This window comes from Typopeltis vanoorti, chromosome 12, assembly GCF_054136105.1.
Source record: "Typopeltis vanoorti isolate ZY-2024b chromosome 12, IOZ_Tvanoo_1.0, whole genome shotgun sequence".
Classification (NCBI taxonomy): Eukaryota; Metazoa; Arthropoda; class Arachnida; order Uropygi; family Thelyphonidae; genus Typopeltis; species Typopeltis vanoorti.
Window position 1 is genome coordinate 126,288,426 of NC_143560.1, and position 24,794 is coordinate 126,313,219.

General features: G+C 35.7%; 1 protein-coding gene across 4 annotated transcripts in view; it reads right to left on the reverse strand.

Moving 5' to 3' along the window:
• Positions 1–24,794, reverse strand: part of LOC150101214 (rho GTPase-activating protein 45-like) — a 519,012-nt gene that overhangs the window by 51,924 nt on the left and 442,294 nt on the right. For all 4 annotated transcript variants that reach the window (XM_090401286.1, XM_090401287.1, XM_090401288.1 and 1 more), the window contains 2 exons: positions 23,482–23,612; positions 3,590–3,670 (listed from right to left, as the gene is read on the reverse strand). In XM_090401286.1, the coding sequence (XP_090257412.1) occupies positions 3,590–3,670; positions 23,482–23,612 (212 nt within the window). The remainder of the gene's footprint in view (positions 1–3,589; positions 3,671–23,481; positions 23,613–24,794) is intronic.

Below are 24,794 nucleotides of genomic sequence, written 5' to 3' on the forward strand. Positions count from 1 at the left end.
AATCCTGCTGTGGTCTTGGATGTTTGTGATTGTCTGTGGAAATACTGGTGATGGAGACAGGATTGTAGAGCAGGTGCCCTCCCTTGATAAGTCTTCTGGATCCCTTGGAAGTGTCAAACAATAATAATAAAGTCCTAACTAGTAGATTCCATAAGGAATCTGCTTTCATATCTTTCCCCTCAATAAATCCTGTGTGCAAAATTTCTGCATTTTGAAAAACATGCTCTTGATATTGCTATTGTTAAGCTATCTATGTAAGATGTGTTGATATGTTTTCTATTTGGCTACATTAGACTCCTCCATCTCAACAGACATCACCCCAGAATCCAGTTCACTATCAAAACAGAAAATAATAATAGCCTGCCTTTTCCAGATACTCTAATCACGTGTATTCCCAATAGTAACTTTTCTTTCTCGGTTTACAGAAAACTCGCCCATACTGGTAGATACATACATAAACTTTCCCATTATACTGCCTCTCAATAACAGTGTTATCAAAACCTTTGTTAATAGAGCCTCCAATCACTGTTCTATCCTGGCTGAACTTTCCTGTATTCACCCAACCTTCTTGATCAATGGTTACAATGCCAAAAACATCAACAAATTAACTGTTCCTCCCAACTCTTCGGATCACTCTCAACATTCAGACTATAAGTAATGCAATCACTGTTCCTTATTGTTATTTATATGGGTACTCCACAGAGTCAAAAGACTCATTGTGAGACGCACTCCATCCCTTAACACAATACCTATCATAACATCTCCTTAAACCTATTTGCTGTTGGGGCACTCACAACCACCTCTGGCAATTCATTCTGCTCATTCACCACTCTCCAAGTAAAGAACCTAGTCTGCACACCTTTACTAACCCCACTCTTATTAGACAACTTCCAAGCATGAGCCTTTATTTTCCCCCCAACTTCCCATGCATTGAAAAATTTCTTTTGTGTCAATCTTATAGAATCCCTTTATAAGTTTCTATCATATCCCTCTTCACATTAGGACAGTTTGGACTTGGGATAGGAAAAGAGACATGAGATCGCTTAATACAATTTTGTCAAGAAGAAGATGAAGACTTAATTACAAATACATGGTTTTAGCTTCCAAACAGAATACTCTACACATGGAAATCTTCACAAGACAATAGCAACATTATAGTCAATCAATATTTTATAAGCAGTGTAAAGACCTATCCTAGTAGTACTGACATTGGTTCAGACCATAATTCACTAGTAGCAGAACTTAAATTGAGACTAAAGAAAATTCAGAAAATAAAACAGATGAAAAAACTAAATTTAATAAACTTAATGGATGCAAAAATAGAAAAATTATTTGGAAGTCTAATGACGGCAAACCAGAAGTTAATGAATTATGGAAGAAACTAAAAGAAGTAAAAATAAGTACAAAAAAATGAATACTGGGTTATAGTACATTATACAAGTAGAAGGATTGGATGAGTGTTCAGATCTCATCTTTCATGGACCAACACAGACTACATAAAGATGCTACAAAATATAAAGAGATACAGGTCAAGATAAAATCTAAAATAAAAGCAAGGATCTACACAAAAAAAAAAAAAAAAAAAAAAACATGGCTTCAATCTTCACAAAAAAAAATTAAAGAATTCTCAGAATTGAAGAAAAAAATGACATCCTATACTAATGAAGGAGAGCTAATCCTAGAAACATCTAAAAAAGAACAAGCCTGGACTGAATACATTAAGGCACTATTTTCTGATAACAGACAAGACTTAACAAATTCAAGGAATATAGTCACAGGCCCACCGATCTTGAAGTCTGAAGTAGTAAAGATGATCAAATTATCAAGAAATGGTAAAGTGTGTGGACCCGACAAACTACCAGAAGAAATTATTAAACTAATCAATGACAATAATATTGATAAAATTATTCAACAGAATTTATGATACTGGTAAACTACCCTCCGACTGGATGAACTTAATCTTCATTGAATTGCCTACAAAACCTAATACAAAAACTTATGATTTTAGAGTGATTAGCCTAATGAGCCAGACTCTCAAAATATTCCTAAAAATTATTTGTAACAGAATATAACAAAAATGTGATGATCTAATTAGTGAAACTCAGTCTGATTTCAGAAATGGCCTAGGAAAAAGAGAAACACTTTTCTACTCATGTCTTAGCACAAAGATGCAGAGAACAACAAACTGACCTTTATATTTGTTTTATTGATTTCCAAAAGCTTTTGATAAAGCTTTTCATAAGAAACTCATAAACATCTTAGAGCAACTAGGCCTAGATGATAAGGATGTTAGAATCATTAAAAACCTCTACTGGGGTCAGACTGCATCTGTCCTAACAAACATCAGGACAAGTAATATCAAAATTGAAAGAGGAGCGAGACAAATGTGTACTATCACTACTTCTGTTTAACATCTACTCAGAAGTCTTATTTCTTAAGGCCCTTTAGAAGGAAGGAGTAATCATAACTTACGTTATGCAGTTGATACTGCTTTAATTGCAACAAATATTCAAGATCTTCTACTACTCCTAGAAGGTGTCAACAAAGAAAGCACAGAAATGGGCCTAAAAATTAGCACCAAAAAAAAAAAAAAAAAAAATGATAATAAGCAACTCTTCGATAGCAGCTGACTTAATTCTAAATGGAAATAAAATCAAACAAGTGAACAAATTCAAATACCTGAGATCCTGGCTAAATGAAAGTTTGGACTGTGAAATGGAGATAAGATCAAGAATTGAAATTGCAAGACACTCCTTTATCAACATGAAGCCCATTTTAAGTAACAACTCAAACATTGAAATTAGAGTATGAATGATTAAGTGCTATGTATAGTCACGTTTACTATATGGAATTGAAACATGGATGTTAAAGGCAAGTACAATCAAAAAACTGGAAGCCTTTAAAATGTGGGTATTTAGAAGAATGCTCAAGATTCCATGGACAGAAAAGGCGAAGAATGAAGAGGTACTGAGAAGAATAAATAAAAATCAAGAATTAATCAATATTATGAAAAGAAAAAAAAAACTGCCTACTTAGGACATCTAATGAGAAACCATAAATATAACATTCTCCAGATAATATCAATGGAAAGAGAAAACCTGGAAGAAGAAAAATATCATGACTAGGCAATATCAAAAACTGGACTAAAGAGAACACAGAACTCTTAACGAGAGACACTAAAGACAGAAGTAAATTTGCAAAGGTGATCGCTGAACTCCAATAGGAAATAGCACTTAAAGAAGAATTAAACTTTTCAAGATTTGGGAAACTTAGGCCAGCCAATAACACCCATAAGACTTTCTACTTTGTTTTTTTGTGCGCTTTTTCACAATTTTAATATTGTTTCTCTAACAATGTCTCAGTGATTGAGACAAAATATAGGATCTATTCAACTTGTGTTTAATTATTTATATATGCTACATTTATTCCATTAAACCTTATAAGGAGCAAGTAATTGCAAGAATATGTTGAAGATCAATGTTAATAAGCATATTTTTCAGAAAATTCAACCCACTCACATTACTTGCATAAAAACTTGAGAGTATTTGTGGTTAAAAAAAATAAAAAATATATATATATATAACAGTACCTGGTTCTTAACAAAGTTGGGCCAAACACAATTCCCAAATTGCTGGGAGGCATGTTATTATGGAAGGCATATTCTGTTACCCTAAAATATAAATGTATATTATCAAAATTGATATTTCTTCTAATTAGAAACTAGACTTCTTATTTATTTCAAGAAAACTACTCTGCAATTTAATGCAAGCCCTGTTAGACAACTTGATTAAGAAATAGCATGTGCTATAATTTATAAACCAGTTATTTAAACCAAAAAAAAAAAAATGCTGGTGAGGCTATTACTTAATTAGCAGTGAGTAAAGTTTCATGCATGAGTCTCCATAGCTCAGTTGGTATGATTGGTTGGTTGGAAAGACCTTGGTTTGAATCGCATCTATGATGTTTGAGGCCATTTATCAGGTCTTTTCACTCAAATGGTGAGTTATGTTAGTCTCATGTGGAGGTAAAGGGTTTTCCTCCAATAAACTCCTGTTTTTTTTTTTTTTTTTTTGTTCCTTAGAAGAGGCAGACCAGTCCTGTAACCACACAAATCTATGGGCATAAACATTTACCTTTAGGGGATGCAAGAGGAGTGGTGTGTCAGATGCAATAATTTGAAATGACTCCTAATTAATCGGTTTCAACCATCTTAAGGGAGGACAGATGGGTTGAAAAAGAGGTTTCACGCATTAGGAACTCACTGACAACCAAAGGCAAATTTGATAACATACACCCTCTGTACAAAAAGAAACTGAACTTTTTGAAAATAGAAGAAACTAGTGGTGCCATCTGTTTTATCTTTTTGTTGTCAAAAGCAGCAACCTTCCTTAGTGTTGTGTCAACTGTTTATGACATTTGTTTCATTAGAAGCAGAGTTATAGTGTCAAGAGTGCCAGTGATTTGACGAATGGTTGGTCGTCACGATATTCATGCCATACGCGACGAATTCTCGCTATCAATCGCTTCAAAACTTTGAGATAAAACTCGCCATTGACCGTTTGGCCAGGCGGAACGAATTCTTTGTGGATAATGCCCTTGGAATCGTAGAAACAAATCAGCATTGTCTTTACTTTTGACTTTTTTTCAGATGCCCCTCTTCTGGTGGTCTCTACTCAGCGCACTGCCGCTTTGTTTCGGGCTCATACTCAAAACACCGCATTTCGTCACCAGTAACGATTGTTTCAAGGAAGTTTGAGTCCTTATGAGCAGTTTTAATGAGGTCCTTGCAGTGTTCAATTCGATACCTTTTTTGGTTGTCGGTCAACTTGTGGGGAACATATCGTGAATTCAATTTAAGAAGGCCTAAACTCTCGGTCAAAATGTTGTGCATAGTTGATTTTGGAATCCCCAATTCATCTTCAATCAATCTCACGGACAATTTTGGGTTTTCTTTGATGTAATCATGCACTTTTTGGATATTAACTTCGGCCAGTCCAGTTTTTGGACGCCATGGCTTTTTGTCGTCCTCAAGCATCTCATGACCACTTTGAAATTGCTTAAACCACTCATAAACTTGAGTTTTTGAAGCATTTGATGCGTTTCGGTAAACCTTTTACCAAGTTTAACACAAAAGTCAATCGCAGCTCTCTGTTTGAAACTCATTTTCCAACCATTCGTCAAAACACTGTCACTCTTGACACTATAACTCGGCTTCTAATGAAACAAATGTTATAAACAGTTGACACTTTCGACAACAAAAAGATATAACAGATGGTGCCACTAGTTTCTTGTATTTTCGAAAAGTTCAGTTTCTTTTTGGACAGAGGGTGTAGATTATCTGGATTAGTATTCATGTCTTTTAATATGCAAATCATTTTTTATACCATAAGGGGGGAAAATCCCAACAACTGATTCTGTACTTTAAGTGTCAAGGTTAAATTTGTAATTTAAGCAATGTAAATTATATCTGACAAGAAAATACATTCTTGTTTTAATCCTTTCTCCAAACATGATGGAACAAAAGTTTGTGCATGAAGTAACTTCCTGACTATGTTACTTGTATACAGAAGCTGTTAATTTCACATTAACTTTCCACAGTATTCCATAGTGCACAGCAAATCTCCCTTGTGGATGTGTGCACTGCCAGGTATCATGAGTAGTCACTAAAGAGACCAGTTTTCATCATTGACAAATTCTCATTTTAATCCTTTAGAAAATTGCCATAATTCTCTCATTCATTGTATTTTAATAATATGGTGGTATACTATTTTGCTATTAGTATATGGAAAATATGACTTCTGCTCTGATTTAGCTCTCAGTATCTTCACAAGTCTTGGTCCTGAGAATGGGGTGGCAATAAAGGTTTAAACAGGTTGGAATATCAATTCTTCAAAAAAAAAAATTTTCTTTGAAAATTTTTTTCAAAATTTTCAACGTATTCTACACTGCCGAATAGACAAAAATTAGTCTATTCGGCAATGTATAGTTTATTTGGAATTATTGTTTCAACTCCTCTATAACGAATGCACCCAAGTTTGAAAATAAAATAAGGGCATGTGCTATCTTTACCCTTCTCCCTTCTGGTAGGTAATCATGTGGTAAAACCAGTAGCCAATTTTATAAAAGATTTCATTCTTATATTTTGATAGTTAAAAAATGTTTTTCTTATATAAGATAAATTAACACAGTTGATTGTGTGCAAATATTTCATGTTTAGATCATGAAATGTTTGTTTAAAAATGATAGCCTTTAGAGGTTGATTGTCCTCTCATACTTTGATTGGAATTTGTGCACAAGTTGTATTAACAAAAGTTTTTGTGTGAAATATGGCTTTATTTATTTTTTTTTTTTTTCTCAACGATGAGCCCTTTGTTAAAATTTCCATAGCTCACCACTGAATACTTCCCAACATTCATTGCAATATACACACCTGAAAAATAATGTGCTATACATTATGGAATACCAAGGCAATCTGGTATGAAGTTAACAGCCCATAAGGGCTGTTAACTTCATACCAGAATTGTATCTTGTTTGCTAATGCTTGGGTAGGTAAAGAATTAAAACGAGAATATATTTTATTCTTTTATTATTATTAGAATATATATTATATTTTATGACTTAAATGACAGTTAGTTAGGACATAGAAATTACTGATATATACACTGCTTGGAAAAAAGTCAATCGAACAACATAGTGTGATGAACAAACAGCCATGGCATCTACCTTAATAAGATGTAAGACAATCTTTCGCTGTGATGACTGCAGCAATCCTGTATGCATACTTTTTCACAAGCATACGGTAGCGATCAATGGGAATTTTGGACCATTCTATCTGTAGGCATGTAATGAGGTCCTGGACTGTTGTGGGCAGACATCCCTTGACCTCACCTGGTCCTTTAGTTTATCCCACAGATGTTCAATATGGTTACAGGACTGTGTAAGAGACCAGTCAAGTGTGGTGATTTTCATGTCTACAAACCACACAGTTACAGCAGCAGCCTTATGACACAGTGCATTGTCTGAAAGAGACAATGGTCAGTTCCATAGAAATGCCACAAAGTAGGAAACATTGCATTGTCCAGAATGTTTGGGGCACTACAAACAGAGGCTAAACTGGAAAAAACAGGACTATACCATCACACCACCACCTCCAAATTTCATTGTTGGAGTTACGCACTCTGATAAGAGACATTCACCAGGCATCTGCCACACTCACACCTGTCCATCTGCTTGGTAGTTGGTGTAGCATGATTCATTGCTCCATAATACAGCTTTCCAAGCTTACATGTCCCATTGTACATGCTCTGCACCACTAAAGATGCTGCATATTAGTTTGGGTAATGTGGGGATTGCATTTTGCTGTCCTACCATGGAAATCCATGTTGTGAGTCAGTACTAAATGTTTCTGTGCAGATTCATGCTCCAGTTGATGCTTGGAACTAGGCATCAGCTAACGAATGGTGTTTTTTCACATTATCATTCATAGTATTGTATGGTCATCTTCAGTGAGTGTGGTGGGACCACTGTGGATAGCACTTGCAGTTGACTCCCTGCACTTCCATCTCAGTATGATATAACTTGGGATGGCCCAATTTATCAACAATTTGCCAAACAGATAGGCCTGCAACATGGCATCTTATAATAACACTTCTTTCAAACTCCATGTTTATTGTTACGGCCCCTGAAACGTTTGAGGATGAAGGATTCATGCTCAAAGAGTTTTTGGTTCGGTGCCAGAGCTCCCCACTCATCACGGAGCCATACATGGATGCCCACTGACCAGCAAGCAATGGCTGTGCTTGGGAGTGGAATGTCAGGTCTATCCCGGATGCTGTACTGGCACTACAGCAAGCCTAGGATCCTGACCCCAGATCATGGCATGAGAGACTTACTGCAACACCATTGATCCTGGCTGGGCCATCCAGGACCACCTGTCTTGCTGAAGCAGAGGCTAAAGTAGTGCAAGACTACCAGGATCCCCCATTCCAGATGTCCATGGGTCACACTGCATGGGAAATATGGTGGCAGGGAATTGGATACCAGTGATGATCATCTGGAAAAAAGGATAGTAAAAAAAGACTCAGGAGAAGTAGAGCAAAGAATACAGGAAGAATGAAAAGGGGTAGTACAATCAATGGGAGGTCCTTTCCACCATGAAGAGGTGGTGCCCCATATGGAGGCGTATTCTGAGGGGATGAGTTACAAGGATATTGGAATTATGGGATGCTGATTGCACACACTGGTAAAAGGGGTGGTGATATTATAGACCTATACTCTCCTGAAAGTGTGTTACAGGATGTTAGTTGAAACTTTTCATGATATGGAAGATGGGGAGATGACAACTGGGCATCCACAGATGACATTTATGTGTGGTTAAGAAAGAGGTGAAAGCTCGATTTTTTTCCTCACAGTGATTGAGTGGAAGAATTTGTCTACTGAAGTGGTAAATGTATCTAGCAAGTAAGTTTACATGAAGGTAAGACAGCTAGTGTGGTTGATGCATGGCCTCCATCAATGAGTAATTGACTCCCTGCAGGTGCCTGATAACCATAATATTTACAGCAAAATGCTATCATGGAAATGAGCATTAAAAAAAAAAATCTGTCGCATTTTTAGTCTAAAAGTGAAAACCTGAGGTTCTGAAATGTTGCTACATATAAACTTGTGATATTTTAAGTCTCAAATCGGAAAGCAAGTGTTATAATTTAACATTTGTTATTTGATATATTTATTTCAATAATTCATCTGAAAACATTGTAAAAATAATTTCCATGATCTTTTCATGAATAATAATAAAAATAAAAAAAAGCTGTATAAAATAACTGCAATGCTTTCAGCAATACATTTATTGCTAAGATTGATTTCATGTAACATATTATCATCAATTTCCTGATATGTACCCTCAAGGGGTGTGCAAGTTACAATGACAGCACTACATGAACTTATTTAAGTTAAGGGATATTACATCCCATATGGGACGTAATATCCCTTAACTTAAATAAGTTCATGTCGCCGAATTGAAGCCTTTGGCTCCTCATATAATTGTACTACATGATTGAGTTTATATTATTATTAATCTCCTATCAACAATTTTCCTCCAAATCAATCTATTATTTGTGAGCAGTCCAATATTGTCATATCTAACATTCTGTACTTCTAAGGCACTTCTGACTGAATCAATCCACCTAGACCTTGATATCAAAAACCTGTTTTGCTCATCTTCCTTCACCCATTCTATTTAAGTGGTCATACCACCTTGGATTAGCTCTGCTGATACATTCTTGAATGCTAAAAATGTCAAATTCCCTTTCTAATATCTTCATTTTTAATATGATTCTAACATTGATGCCATTGGTTCACTCCACTAATTTTTCTTAGAACTTTCATATCTGTGGTATCTAGTCTCTGATCAAGTGCTTTATTTCTAACCCAATCTGAATTGTTCAAATTAAATATAGAGTAACATATTAAATAACTTTATTAAGTAAATCTTTATCTTATATTTCATAAAACATCATCAGTATAACGATCGAACAACAATAGGAATTGAATTTCATAAAACAGCAGTGTACGTGCTTAAATTGAAATCCCTCTACATATTATATTATATACGGTCATGTGTTCCTGGATTAAACCTAATGGGCTGAAATTAAAACAAATTAAATTAAATGACAAATTTAATTAATACAATTGAGGATAACAATTTCTCCAACTTTTGGGATAGTGAGACAGTTGTTCTGATTAAGATTAGGTCTATGAAAGGCTTCAGCACTTTCTTTACATAAATGTTCATGTCAATATATGGATGATTATTATTATTATTTTGGGCAACTCCAAGGAGTCAACAGACTCATCAAGGGAGGCCCTAACATCATGTCAAGAACAACTATTTGACATTCACACAGTATCTATCATACCTCGTCTTGAACTCATTCACGGACATAGCACCCATAACAGACTCTGGCAGCTTATTCCACTCATTCACCACTCTCCAAGTAAAAAACCTAGCTCTAACACCCCTGCTAACCACATTCTTCCCCAGCTTCCATGTATGGCCCCTAGTCCTTTCACCATGGATCTATGAAGCAGCTTAGCGTTTTGCCAATGGATCCTTTGACGTTTTCAATTCCATATTGTGCAAGGCCAGATTTTGTGATTTTTGATAAGACAGATTTTTTTTTTAAATTCAATTCCTATTGTTGTTTAATCATTGTACTGATGTCTTATGAGGCATAAGACAAAATATTTACATAATAAAAAAAGTTATTCACTGTGGCATAGTTGTGGATATTCCAGGTTTCACTATAAAAGAAAAAATAACTTCAAATTTGTTTGAACACTCTTGTATATGCTAGTTTGGTGTTTTGGCTAATTTCTCTCTTATTCCATATGGGTACCCACCATATCAGTTTTGCTTATTCTCTTGTCTATTTCCAGATTTAACCTGCCATCTTCACCAAAAACTGTGCCTAAATAGCTGAAATCTTTTACTTGTTCTACAGGATCTTCATTCAGAATGAAGCTGAAGTTTTCTATGCTCCTTCCTATTTTCATACCAAATTTGTTACAGCTGTTATTCAATTTAGTTAGTGAGTACTTGCACTAAATGTGTTTAGGAGTACAACATCATCTGCAAGAAGCAAAGAGCTAAGTTTGACATCTACAATTCTAATATCAGGCCTGATGCTACTTTCTTTCATAATGTGATCCATATAGATGATGTATAGGAGTGGAGATAATGTGCATCCTTGTCTTACCCCTGATTTTCCATCAAACTATCTTTCTGTATTTCCTTCAATTCTAATTGCAGACTGAAAACTTAAATATAGACTATGTATTGCTCTGTATAATGTTCCATTCACCCCATATAATTTTGTTTTAAAAAGCTTTTATCTGGACACCTGGTCATATGTCTTTTCCAGATCTATGAAACTAAAGTACAGATCCTGGTCATATTTTCATGATTTCTGAACTATTTTTCTTAAAGTAACAATCTCTATTTGGCCTGAACCCAGCTTGTTCTCCAAGTTTCTCTTCCACAATCTTTCTCAACCTCTTTCACATTCAGTTTTGCAGTGTAGTCATTGCGAAACTTTCATGCCTCTATGCTTAATCATTTCTGGTCGAATATCATCTCTACTCCAGATGGCTTTTTCTAACTCAAGTATTGATATGTACTTCTCTCTGCATTCCCCCTGAGAATTTTCTACTACTGTTCTGTCACCGTTTCATTCGTTTAACAGACTAAAAGTAATTACTCCAGACATTTAGGATATCCTTATCTTCAGTTTTCATGTCACCTTTATCATCCTTGATTCCTTTTGCAGTACTCTTTCCTCCATTTCCTGAGCTTCTTCAATAGCCTCCAGAACATTTTGCTGCCTTCCTGATATTTATTTCCATACTCTTACCAAAGTTTTACCAGGTTTTTGTTTAGCTACTTTTATACACAGCTTAGCTCTCTTACATTTTTCTCTGTATTCTTTTAGGTCATCTGCAGACTTATTTGCTAGGACTTTTGGTATGCTTTCTTCTTTTCCAGGATGGCTTCTTTAACTTCTTGTGTCCACCATGGTGTTCTTATTTTTCTCTCCTTACATACAACTTCACCACATACCTCCGTAGCTATATCAAATTTTTCTTGTTTGCAAACTGATTCAAATTTTTTTCAATAATATTTGTATAGTCATGTCCACAGTCTACCTGTAAAAGCTGCTGAACTTTAATTCTTTTTAAAACTTTCTTGCATACTGTTCTTTTCAATGTGATATACATTTTTATCATGCTTAGTACTAAGTGATGATCACTTTCAATTTCAAATCCTCTGTACACTCTTGAATCCTGAACCAGCATGGTGATATCATTATAAACAGTGATGTAGTCAGTAAAGTTTTTCTTAATCTTGTGTCTTCTCTCCATGTGAACTTGTGCACATCTTTATGTTGAAACACTGTATTAGTAATGACTAGTCTGTGTCCTGAAGCAGAAGTCCAGTAAATATTTGCCATTATTATTAGCTTTGCCCTTTTCTCCAAGTTTTTCCAAAATGTTCCTATATGCCTGGTGGGATTAATTTCCTACTCTTTACTGTTGAAATCCCCAAAAAGGAACAACACTTTTTCCATTTTCTTTATGTCAACTGCCTGTTCTAATGACTCAAAAAATTCCTCCACTTCTTCCTTAGAATAACCTTCTGTGGGATCATAGGTACAAATAAGTTTCTCATTGTCCATCTCCTCATTTTGAAGTTTGCTACTCCTTCCTTTCCTTGATCATTATTGCCTGAAAATAACATGCTATACTTATTTAATAAGATCTCACCTGTCTTTGTAATGCCAATTACGTCCAAGTGGTACTTTTCCAATTCTTCTGCAAGTTCAATTTCTTTTCCATTAATACTCCTTATATTGATGGTTCCTATCTTCAGTTCTTTTGATGTTGGGTTTATTCTTCTAGATGTGGAGTTGGAGCTTGTTCCAGTAGCTGACATTTATGGTTCCCTGATGAAAACAGTAGGAGTTTTTGTTTAACCGGCGAAGCCCAGCTGGCATGAAATCTCATCATGTTGTACCATCATATGCATTTGTGGTTTAAGCCAATAGAGAGCACAATTTGGTTGGCTAGGTCCCATTCCCACCCATCCTTGTTTTTGTTCAGTACCTAATAAATACCTACTAACAGGCTGCGTCATGTGAAGGTGAGGATTGGACATTAGGTCAGAAGGCCCAGTCGGTTCTCTGCATTCCTGAAAGGCAATGTGGAGGTCTTCTCCCAGTTGCTTGGCTTTGACCCTGTGATATATTGAAATTGATATAATTTTTTTTTTTTTTTTAAATTTCATTTGTGCATTTCTGTGAATAAAAACATAAATCATTGAAATGTTATTATGATTATTATACAAATATCACTATGGAGTCAGAAGATTTAACATGGGAGAACCATTATACCTCTCCTTAAACTCATTCACTGACAAAGCACAACCACCTCTGGCAACCCATTCACCAGCCTCAACAACTTTTCTAATTACAATTTTCATGGGCAACCCCTTGTTCTCTCCCTTCCTGCCATGTAATGGAAAAAAAAAGTCTTTAGTATCAGTCCTATAAAATCTCTTTAATAACTTATATGCCTGTATCATTTTAACTCTTTTCTGCCTAGTTGTTGAAGCTCACAGACCTGACACAATCTTTGTCACATGTATTTGGATCCTCTCCATTGCTTCTTCATCCGTATGGAATCTGGGTAACCAGATCTGACCTTATTAAAGCATTATAAAGAGGAACAATAACTTCTCTCTCCCTGATGTTATTGTATTCTTTGACAACCATGTAATCTGATGTGCTGTTTTGGTTTCCTCTGGAATATGCCTTCTAAACTTTGCCTCAAAGTCCTTGGGCTCACAGTTCTGCAGTGTTCATTTCCATCAACATAGTACACAGCTTATGATCACTTCTCCCCAAACTGCATTGCCTTACAATTGGCCACATTAAACTAGCAGCCATTTATCTCTGCCCATACTGCTAGTTGGTTCACAGACAATTCATCATGGTGAAATGCATTGCAGAAAAAATTTGCTGAAAGTGTTATTTGCTAGAAAATTGAAATGATATTGCATTGATATCTTGCATTGAAAAGTGCAAGACAAAATTCAAAAAATATACTTATTTATTTAGATTTTAATTCTATTTTCATAATATTTTTATTCTACAGTGAAAGTTATACTTTATTGATATTTAAGAATATTTATTCTGCATGCTCAAACACCCAGCCAGATATGATATTGAATACACATGTATTTTGAAAATTATTCCATGTTTAGTGCATAGGAAAGATATGTTGTATGCTGTTATTGTTTATAGAGCTAGTTTAAGATCGTGCACTTTAGAATCATTATATTAACGAAAATGATAATAAAATTAAGTGAATGCTATTACAATGATGTAAATCAGCATAAGCTAAATTGCCATCTGTGGCTGCAATACTAGTACTTTATGACACCAAGAAATTTAAAATTTTATATTTAGTCTTCTTTACTGAAAAAAAAAGAGTAAAATAATTTAAATATAATTTATTTTTTCATGGCAGTGATTCAGATTTTTTTCTATTTTAGATATATATATATTTTTACATAGTCCAGAAATCTTTCTCTAGAGACCAAACATGGAACTTTTTCAAGTCACTTCAGGCCTCCAAATAAACCGATGGTGGTTTCACACCAGGCTGTGAAATTCATCTTTCACCTAAAGACAATTACAAACATTCGCGTCCATTGTAAGTTTCGAATCCACAGCTCATTGGTGGGAGCAGGTACGTTATCTGATATTTCTGATTAATAAATTTTTGAACAGCTCACAAGAGAAGTAATTAATTACGTATTTCACTTTGGGAGCATGCATATATATATATATATATATATATATATATATATATATACACACACACACACACACACACACACAGTAAAACCCTTTTTTACACTTTTCAGGGGACTGATGGAAAAAAGTGTAAATAGCAGGAAATGTAAAAAAACATTTAAATAAGGCTAAAAGATGACTTGCTGCTACTATGTGAGTCTACATACCAGATTACAAAATTTAATAACTGAAAATAAATGAATTTACAATTACTTACATTTATCTATTTAAAATAATCTTTTTCTGCTTTTCGTTTTTTTTTTTTTTACATCGTGGCAGATTGCTTTGCATTGAGTTCAGTGTTTGACCTGTTTTTTTACTATCGTGTTCAAAGTGGACACAGAGAGTCCAAGATCTTTTGCTAAATGCACACGTGTGCAGAATTGCCATCTTTTCTTCTACCAAAATACATTTTCTGTCTTTTTCTCCATGTTACTAATGGAAAATCCACCACCGCAACTTGAAAGCAACTTTCACACGCTAAATTACATAGCAGAAATTCTGCAATATCAATTTGTACTGCGATTGAAAAATCACGGTATCGCTCATTACTACGGCAAGTGTGCAGGTCACCGTGATTGCGGAAATGAAACTACAACCGAAAGTAAGAACGCCATCTGGGAACAGAAATGCGCAGATTTCCGCAGCAATCAATTTGAAAATCGGTATTACCACCCAAGAAAAAAACACGAATCACGGGAAATAACGTCCACATCAAGTTGTTAATGGCGGGAAAACAATACATCGTAAGAATAGGCCTTAAGACGGGACTAACAGAAAATGACGTAAATGGCAGCAACGTAAAAACGGGGTTTTACCGTGTGTGTGTGTGTGTATATATATATATATATATATATATATATATTTTTTTTTTTCAGTAAAGAAGAATAAATATAAAATTTAAAATTTCTTAATGTCATAAAATACTAGTATCAGAGGAAAAGTAAAGACTAGTATTGTAGCCACAGATGGCAGTTTAGCTTATGCTGATTTACATAATAATGACAGGATTTATGTAATTCTATTACCATTTTCTATAATATAATTACTCACTCAAAACTGAATCTATGATCTTAAACTAGCAGTGAACAGGATGTCTTACTGTGCACGAAAAGTGCAGTGTTTTTCAAAATATATTGTATTCAATAACTGAAACACCTCGCCTTCTGAATTAGTTCAGATAAAAAAAAAATGTCACACCTGGATGGGTGTCTAACTGCAGAACAGAAAAATAGTGAATGGTTAGAAGAATAAATATTGTGCCCTTTCTCCCTAAGTATTCTTAAATATTTTATTCTCCCTAATAACTATTTTAACTATAAATATTAGTTGGAAATAACTGTTATCCCTAAATATTCTAAAATATGGTGCCCTTTCTCCCTAACCATATCCCAGTTTTGTAAAAATTAATATTCCATCTGCAGAGCCTGTAAGTATCTAAGTAAAAATAAATATTATTAACTATATGGACTAAAAATTCCAGAATGCTAAATAATACATATATATTTTTTTTCATATATGAAAATGACATAACAGTAGGATTTCTAATTTTCTTGAGAAGAATTTTCTCTCGATTAATTTTCCTGCGATGAGGAGTCTCCGTGATGAATTGTGTGGATGTGCTGCTAGTCTGTCATAATGCAGGATCCCTACATCACCGTCATTAACTATAGCTCTACCAGTTTTCCCATCAGCAAAAAGCTGAGTATTTCCCTTTAAACTATTTCTTATAACACAGTTGTACAAATTAAATAACACAAGACCGAGTACTGAGACCTGTGGTACACCGCTAGCCACCTGCTTTCTCCTGGACTCATTTTCTCTATAAACCACTCTTTGATATCTGTTCATCAAGCCACCTACTAATCCAAATCATTATATTCATACCCATTTGCTCCAATTTATGCAACAGCATTCTATGTGGAATCCCAATGCCTTTGCAAAGTTAAGCAGTATCACTGAGTACCCATTTCCCTTATCCAACTATATTGTCACTATTATATTATTATTAAAAAAAAAAGCAAATTACAAAGCAAGACTTACCCATCAAAAAAACCATTTTTTCCCTTTATAGATTATCATATTCCTATACACCCAATCCTCCAATACTTTAACCACCAATCCTGAAATGGTGATTGGCCTATAATTTGCTATTTCTGTCTTGAAGTCCCCTTTATGCAGTGGGACTATTTTGCCCTCTTTCCACTCCATGGGCACCTTCTCAGTACTGAGGTTTAAATTAAACTTGGTCAGAGGATATGATAATTCCCTGGCACATAATACATAGGCCATCTAATCCCATGACCATGTTCACATTGATATTTGGCAATATTCTAAGTACCTCCACTTCTTCAACCTCTATTCTTCCATTGCAATCTCACCACCTAGATGGTACACCCTTGCAAAATGATCACTCAGTAATTCAACTATTTGGTTTGCTTCTGTTTTAACTCACCATCATCAGCACTTTTTAAAATAATTCTTCCATAATCATTCTTTCTTTTATTTGCCATATAGTGAAAGAACTCTTTAGGATTTTTTTTTTTTTTTGGCCTTCCTTAGCTGACTTTCTTACCTACCACCTATCATACAAGTTACAATTTTTTCTTTGTCTGCAACTCCTGCTTAATGATGCTATTTATTCATCTAACTCCTACCTAATTTATCCTTCTGACTCTGGGTAAATAGTTTGATATTGCTTTCTTCAGACAGCCCAAAATATTGAAAGACACTTTCTGATACAGCAAATTCCAAGTAAAACAGTTCACTCTTCAAGTCTAGTTGCCTCAAAGGTTGTAACTCTGTTACAGTTAATCCGTTAATGGCTAACAGTAAGGGATTAATGGTGGCTTAGGGTAATTACAAGATGAAAGACAGAAAGCTGCTAATTTTTGTGACACTTTACAAATTGTCCTTGAAAATTTGTAAAGTGGTTTGTCTTTATGTATATGAACCACTTCAGCTGGTAGGGAAGTTGACAGTCATGCAATAAAGAGTATAAGAAGTTCAAAACAACACCAATACACATGAAAAATTGATTTGAACACTGTATTGTTTTAACTCATTTTTCTCTTATTCCATATATTATTTAACTGGCTCGCTCTTTCCATAATGGCTTTTCTTATTCTGTTATCTATTTCTATATTAAATTTACAAACTTCACTAAACGTTGTGCCTAAATAGGTGAAATATTTTACTTGTTCTGTGAATTCATCATTAAAAATGCAACTGATATTTTCTATGCTCCTACATATTTTCAGAATCACTCTTTTTTTTTATTGTTGATTTTCATACCAAATGTAGAGCAGTTATTCAGTTTAGTAAATAGTCTTGCAGACTTGTAGCGAATTTATTTAGGAGTATAATATCCTCTATATAATGAGATGAGCTAATTACCTCAAATTTTAATATCAGTTTAATGCCACTTTCCTTCATAATGTGATCTATGGATACATAACAATGGGACTGGCATGTACCATTGGTTTACTACCAAATCATCATTCTGTATCAGACAGTTTTTCACCTGATTATAAATTAAATTAAAAATGCCAAGAAATTATCATCTTGAATAATCCTTTATCCAAGTATAAACAAACTAAGTTTGCATGTTAAGTATTTTCATGACTAAAGTACCTGTATATAAAGGCTAATGACTTCACATTAATTGCCTTTGTATCCTATAATGTAAAGCACATCATTTTAGGTGTGTATAATGCTAGGCATTATGGGAAGGGCCATAGAAACCTAGACTGGTTTCGACCATTACTGAGGCCTCACAAGACCCAAGGAGATCTCAAGGTTGAAGTAATGCAGAAGTTGCATATATTCCATATACAAGTAGTGAAAAGGTGTCACACCTTATTATTAAAATACTCTGGATTGGTCGCGAAGATACTTCATGTGCAAACTTTGTTTGTTTATACTTGGATAAAGGATTAAAGATTGGGGATCGTTAGGGTCACTGAAGCACGCGGTGGTGGATTTGAGCTAGTAGAAAAAAGTGTTTTTTAAACCGTGTATAGTGTGAATTCTTTTGTGAATTGTGCTACATTTTTTTTCTCAGTAACACAAGTGTTCTTTAGTGGTTCTGCTTTTGGAGTTTTGTTGTTATATATAGTTATTTTTGAGTTAATGAGAAGGCGAGGTCACGGTCTGTGTCATCTGCGGTGGAAAAGGTAAGTTTTCGTTATTTAGTATTAGTTGACTATAGAGAGAGTGTGTGTGTATATAATACAGTGCTTATATAGTGTTTATATATATTTAGTGTTTAGTTTAGTAGTTCCTCGGCAGTAAGGAATGATGGCGTGATTGCAGCCAAGTCCTCTGCCGTTTAAGAACTCTATTTTACGTAACATAATAAAGGAATTTGTGGCATGTATGCGTCCTGGGAGTTGGATATGTGGTGGGTGAGAGAAGGGGAGTGCGTATATGTGCAAATTGTAGGCAATGTGAGGAATTCAATGAATTAGATATTTCGATAACTGACCTAGTTGCATCACGGATGGGAAATGAATGCCAGGAGACGAGTAGTATGATAGGAGAGAATGATAAAATAAGAGTCAGGAGTGTGGAAGGCTTGAACAAATGCAAAGTTTTCGGAGATGGTCTTGATTGGGAGAATGCGAGATGGGCTAAGAGAGGGATAGATGATCTGAAAGAGGAGGTGGAATGTCTTGTGAATGAGACGAGAAGTATGAAAGATGAGATTAGGAGAATGGAAGAGATGAATGCAAGGCGAATCAGAGTAGGAGCGAGAGAGAGTTTTGGGAATGATAGAAGAGGAGAGAATAGAAACAGTAGAAGAGAGGGGGGGTGGTGAGAGAGAGCTATGGGAATGATAGAAGAAGGGGAGAATGGAAACAGTCAGAGAGAGGAAATGAGAAGAATGCGAGGGAGTGCTGGAACCAGGGATAGAGTGATGCCAGGACAGCGGGTAAGTAGGGGGAACATAGAAAGAAAGGGTTACAGGAGAGTGAGTGAGGGATGCAGGTGAGCAATCAAGGAACAGAGTAGTAAGAGGTGTGATGTATACAGACTCGATGATCCATGGTGTGCAAGACAGGATGCCAGAGGAGTGTTTGCCTGGAGAGACAATAGAAAGTGTAGCTATGGCAATTAAGAGAGGTGAAAGAATGGATGAAATGATTGTGATGGTGGGCACGAATGACTTGAGATGCAATGTAAATCGGGTGGCAAGAGATCTGAGATTCTTGCTTGAAGTTGTGCAAAAGAAAACGCAGAGAGGAAAGATTGTGTGTGCGTGTTGCCCAGATATGATAGTGACAAGCTGAGCAGAAGAGAAGTAATACTGAATAGCATAATAGCGAGAATATGTGGATGCTTGGAGGGCATTTGAGGACAGAAGAGAACTGTATGCGAGAGATTGCTGTTCTCTAAATGAGTCAGTGTGTCAATGCAGGGAAACTAGAATTCCCAGGGTGGATGGTAGCAGGGGTGGCATCTTGTGGGAATGGGTGCTTGGGGGAAGGGGGAATGACATCAGGTAACACTGAGTCCAGTGGGGTCGAGAGGGGATAATGATAGGTACAGAAGCAGTGACATTTTTATGCTTTATACTAATGCCAGGAGTATCCGAAATAAAGAATTGGTGGCGCTGATAGCATCAGCCTGGCCAAAGATTATTGGGATCTCTGAGACGTGATTGAAGGAGGATGATATAATAACAGGAATTGAAGTAGCAGGGTACAGCATTTTTCGGCAGGATAGGAAAGGAAAATGTGGTGGTGGTGGTGGTGGAGTACTGCTTATGATAAGTGATGACTTATGTCCCCTAAGAATGGAGGCTTTGGAAGGCAGTGACACTAATGGTTTTGAAAACATGGTGTAAGGTGGTAGTGGCCAAGACAGGATATTTAGTGTGGCATTGCTACAAACCAAGGAGTACAGAGGGTGGGGAGCAGGAGATGTTTAGGCAGTTAAGCTTGGCAAGTATAAGAAGAATGATTGTTAATGATGGGAAATTTTAACTACAGCAGTATAAGCTGGGAAGAGGAAAATGCATGTAGTAATAAGGGAATGGAATTTATAGAATTCTTGAAGGACAAATGTCTTGGGCAATATGTAATAGAGGGAACAAGAGGTTCAAGAGTTTTAGATTTGGTAATAGCATCAAAGAGCTGATAATAAGTGAGATGACATCTCTCCCACCAGTTGGAGAGAGTGACCATGTGGTTTTGACTTGGAAGATAAATAGACATGCAGGTGTATCAAAGAAAAGGGAACGTATGTGGATTTATAAGGCAGGTGATTATAATAGTCTTAGGTATCGACTAGGGGCAGTTCCATAGAGGACAGAATTGGAAGGCCAGGATATCATTAGTGCTTGAGAAATTGTGAAGGAATATTTGTTAGCAGCAATAGTAAGCTGTATTCCTCAAGTGAAGAAGTGGATGACAATATCAAACAGGAACTACAGTTGAAAAAGAGATTATGGAAGAGAGATAAGGAGAGGGGTGGAAGGCAAATACATGAAGAATATAAGATGCAGACCAGGAGAGTGACTAATATGGTGAGGAAAGTCAAGATGGGAATATGAGAAGAGATTCGCACTAAGATCGAGAAATTCCTAGGGAATTTTTTAGCTATGTGGCCAGTAGGAGGAGAAATGATTGTGGAAGAATGACATTGCAGGATAAAAATGGGAATAGAGTACTGATGCAGAGGACATAGTGGAGTTGTTCCATGAGCACTTTATTAGAGTATTTCATCCTGGAGAAGAATGTTTTAACACTAGAGGGATAAGGGAGGTTCAGGATTTAGAGGTGTTCCAAATACTGAGTACTCTGGATATCAGTAAAGCTGTGGGACTGGATGGTATTTCACCAACAGTTTTGAGAGAATGTGCCAAAGCACTGAGCTCCATTGACCTGGTTTTCATTAAAAGTCTGGCTGCAGAAAAGGTACCCAAGGAATGGAAGGAAGGTAAGATAGTGTCGCTGCACAAGGGTGGTAGCAGACTGGAAGTGTAATTATAGGCTAGTGTGTGTGTCATCAGTAGTTGTTAAGGTCTTGAAGAAATTAGTGAGAGACTATATACAGCGGTGGGCAGATCAGGGTAATGTTATCTGTGAGAATCAACATGATTTGTTAAGGGGTGCTCTTGCTTTAGTAATATGATTGGCTTTTATAATAATGTGACAAGAGCAGTTGGGCATATACTGCCATTTTTTTGGATTTTGCAAAGGCATTTGACAGGGTGCCATATGATAAGCTGATATTTATGTTGCAGCACATGGGTTTAAATGTCGGGTTAGTCAAATGGATTCGGGATTGGCTGTCTGATAGGTATCAGAGAGTTGTTGTTGGTGGGGCAATATCAAGGAAGCAGAAGGTAACAAGTGGGGTTCCACAAGTCTCAGTACTGGGACCTGTATTGTTCAGCCTTTGATACTGTCAATGGATTGCAAGGGGATATTCAGTTGCTTGCAGATGATGTGAAGCTGGGAAGGGTTATCAGTAATAGTGCGGATGTGGCAGCCCTGCAAGAGGATTTGAATAAGCTAGACAGATTGGTAAATGAATGGGAGGTATCAGTTTAATGCGGCAAAATGTAAGGTCTTGAGGTTTGGGACACATCGATGGGACGCTGCATACTCTATTGGAGGAGCTATACTGGAGGAAGTAGAGGAGACGAGAGATCTGGGGGGTGATGATTGATAGAAAACTGAAATTCAGGGAACATATTGCAAAGGTAGTGAAGGTAACCCAGAGGACTGCTGCAATACAGAGAAGGATGCTGACATGCAGAGATAAGGGTTATCATTCCGTTGTATAAGACCTTTGTTCAGACCACACTTAGACTATTGTTCTCAAATTTGGTCCCCAGGATTTGAAGGGGATAAATTAATTGTGGAAAGGGTACAGAGGCGGATAACAAAGATGGTTTCAGGACCGTACAATGTCAGTTATGAGGATCGACTGAGGGAATGTGAACTGTAGAGTTTGGTGGATAGAAGGAGAGGTGATATGATTGAGACTTTTAAACTGATGAGAGGCAGTTACAGGGTAAACATTCGGGAGTTCTTTCGCTTGGTGGAATGGCAGAAAGGAGTGATGACAAGGGGCCATTCCTGGAAGTTATGAAAGGAAGATGTGAGCAAGAACGGTCAATGAGTGGTATGATAGACTTTGTGTTTCCTAAGAAGGACCTCCCATGATGAGTCTTTTGACTCCATGCAGGCCTGAATAATAATAATAATTAATCAAGAATATGATTTCTTGGCATTTTAAATTTAATCCTTCTATATGTATCCTTCATTTTGAACTGCTGAATAATCAATTGTATTACCCATACTTGGTAATATAGTTGATTATCAGTTGAATGACAATATTAGTATTCAGATAAGTAATTAATAAGTAAATTAGCATTGTAAAGAATAATTAATGTGATATAAGGATTATTAAGATTTCAGTTGGTTGAATGATATTCATCAGCATTACTAAACATATTAGTATTGTTCTGTTGTACATATGATATTTGCATAAAAATATTAAACCAAAATCAAATATAAATCTTAATAAGCACAAGCTAACTTAGAGCGAGAGGGGAAAAATTTTGCATGGTGTTTATCTATTTTGTCAGACCAAAGTGGTAATAGTGTACTGCTCACAATCTACATTTTTTTTAGCTTAATTTTTTTTTTTAATCAGTTGGTCTGGGTTGATAAAAAAAAAAAAAAAAAAAAGCATGGTTTTTGGGGTATTCAGGTGCTTCTGTTTTCTCCTCAAAAATGAATTGAACACATTTTTTGCAGTAGCATTAAATTTACTCTACCATGCAATACAAATCAGGTAATTTGTAGAGTCCATGGTGTTTGTTTCCAGCACAGGACTTAACATCTTCTAGCACAAGGTGGTGGAAATAATACTTGTAAATGAGTTTAAGATACATTATGATGGAAATAATGACAATTAACTGGGTTCATAGAATCTTGTGACACCACAGAGATTAAATATTGTTATTTAAAAAACAGACAATATCAGTAAAATAGTCTTAATTTATTCCTGCTAGTTATCTAATTTTTGCAAACTAATGAAGTAATCTCACCTGTGTAAGTGATGTATCAAATATGCTAAAGTAGAAAAATGCACAGGAGGAAGCTGACTGACTAATTTTTGAAGTTCATCGACTGCTTCAAGTTCCGAACGGCATCTGTCATCTCTTACTGAGGGATAGTCCTATTCAATTCAGATCATATTTTGTGATAGCAAGGATGAACAAAATTGTGTCAATGACTTTAACAGTAGTTCTTATGGTAACAATATTAAACTTATCTGTGAAACATTTTTTAAGTCTGATACAGTAAAACTTCATGGAACAGGCTATGCATTCAAATTTTCCACATAGGAAAGATTGAAGAGATATATCGTGTATTAGTCAGTAGTGTAGCAAGGCTCGACTATTTATTATTCATTACACCTCTTCAGTGGTATTAATAAACAAATTGGTACATCGGCCAGCCTGGCTGACGAAGTGTCTTTTCCTTCCAATCAGCAGGCTGTGGATTTGAGTATCACTGTGCAGGGTGCAACCACTATTTTTTCTTACTTGAGGTCTAGAGTGCTTTACACAAAAAAAGCCATGTTTAGTCTTCAACAGCAGGATTTCTGATTTTAATCCTTAACCAACCCCCACCCCACAAGTACAACAACAAAAAAAAATTATGCAACTAATCTAGCTGCAGGTTCAAATGCCACCATGGATGCTTGTGATTTTCATTGCATAGCAAGACCACTGCTCCACTGACTGGAGGCTGAAGTGAAGACATTCTATGTTTGGTCTCTAAAGCAGGATTTCTGGACCAGGTAAAAAAATAAATAAAGTACAAAAAACAATATAAGAAATACATAAAAATAGAAGAAAATCATTTCCCACCAAAGACAAGAATGTACTATAGGTTCACAAGAACTGCTGTACTAGTTTCAAACTATCTTTAAAGTACAAATGAAATTGTGATGAAACCCAAATCACTACAATTAAGTGACTTGTAGAAACAATTCAAAACTAGAACTGGAAAACAGAAAGAATTAATCTTTCTACCTTCTAGGACTATAAATATACATTAATTTATAGGCTATGGATTGGCCCAAAGGTGGTTGGATTTTGAATATATTAATGTAGCCATTCTTGTTGAGTACTCCATTGCTTATGCTGACTTTGCTAATTACTTGAATAACAAATGGTCAGCATCACTGCACTCCAGCCAACAAGCTGTGGATTCTGAGTCCAAAATGGCACGAATGTGTGTGTGAATTTCTTAGGTGGAATGAATTTCATCACCTAGTAGAGTCCATCACTCAGCTTACTGAAGGTGTGAAATGGCTTCAAATTACCACGTTTAGTTTCTAAAGCAGTTTCTC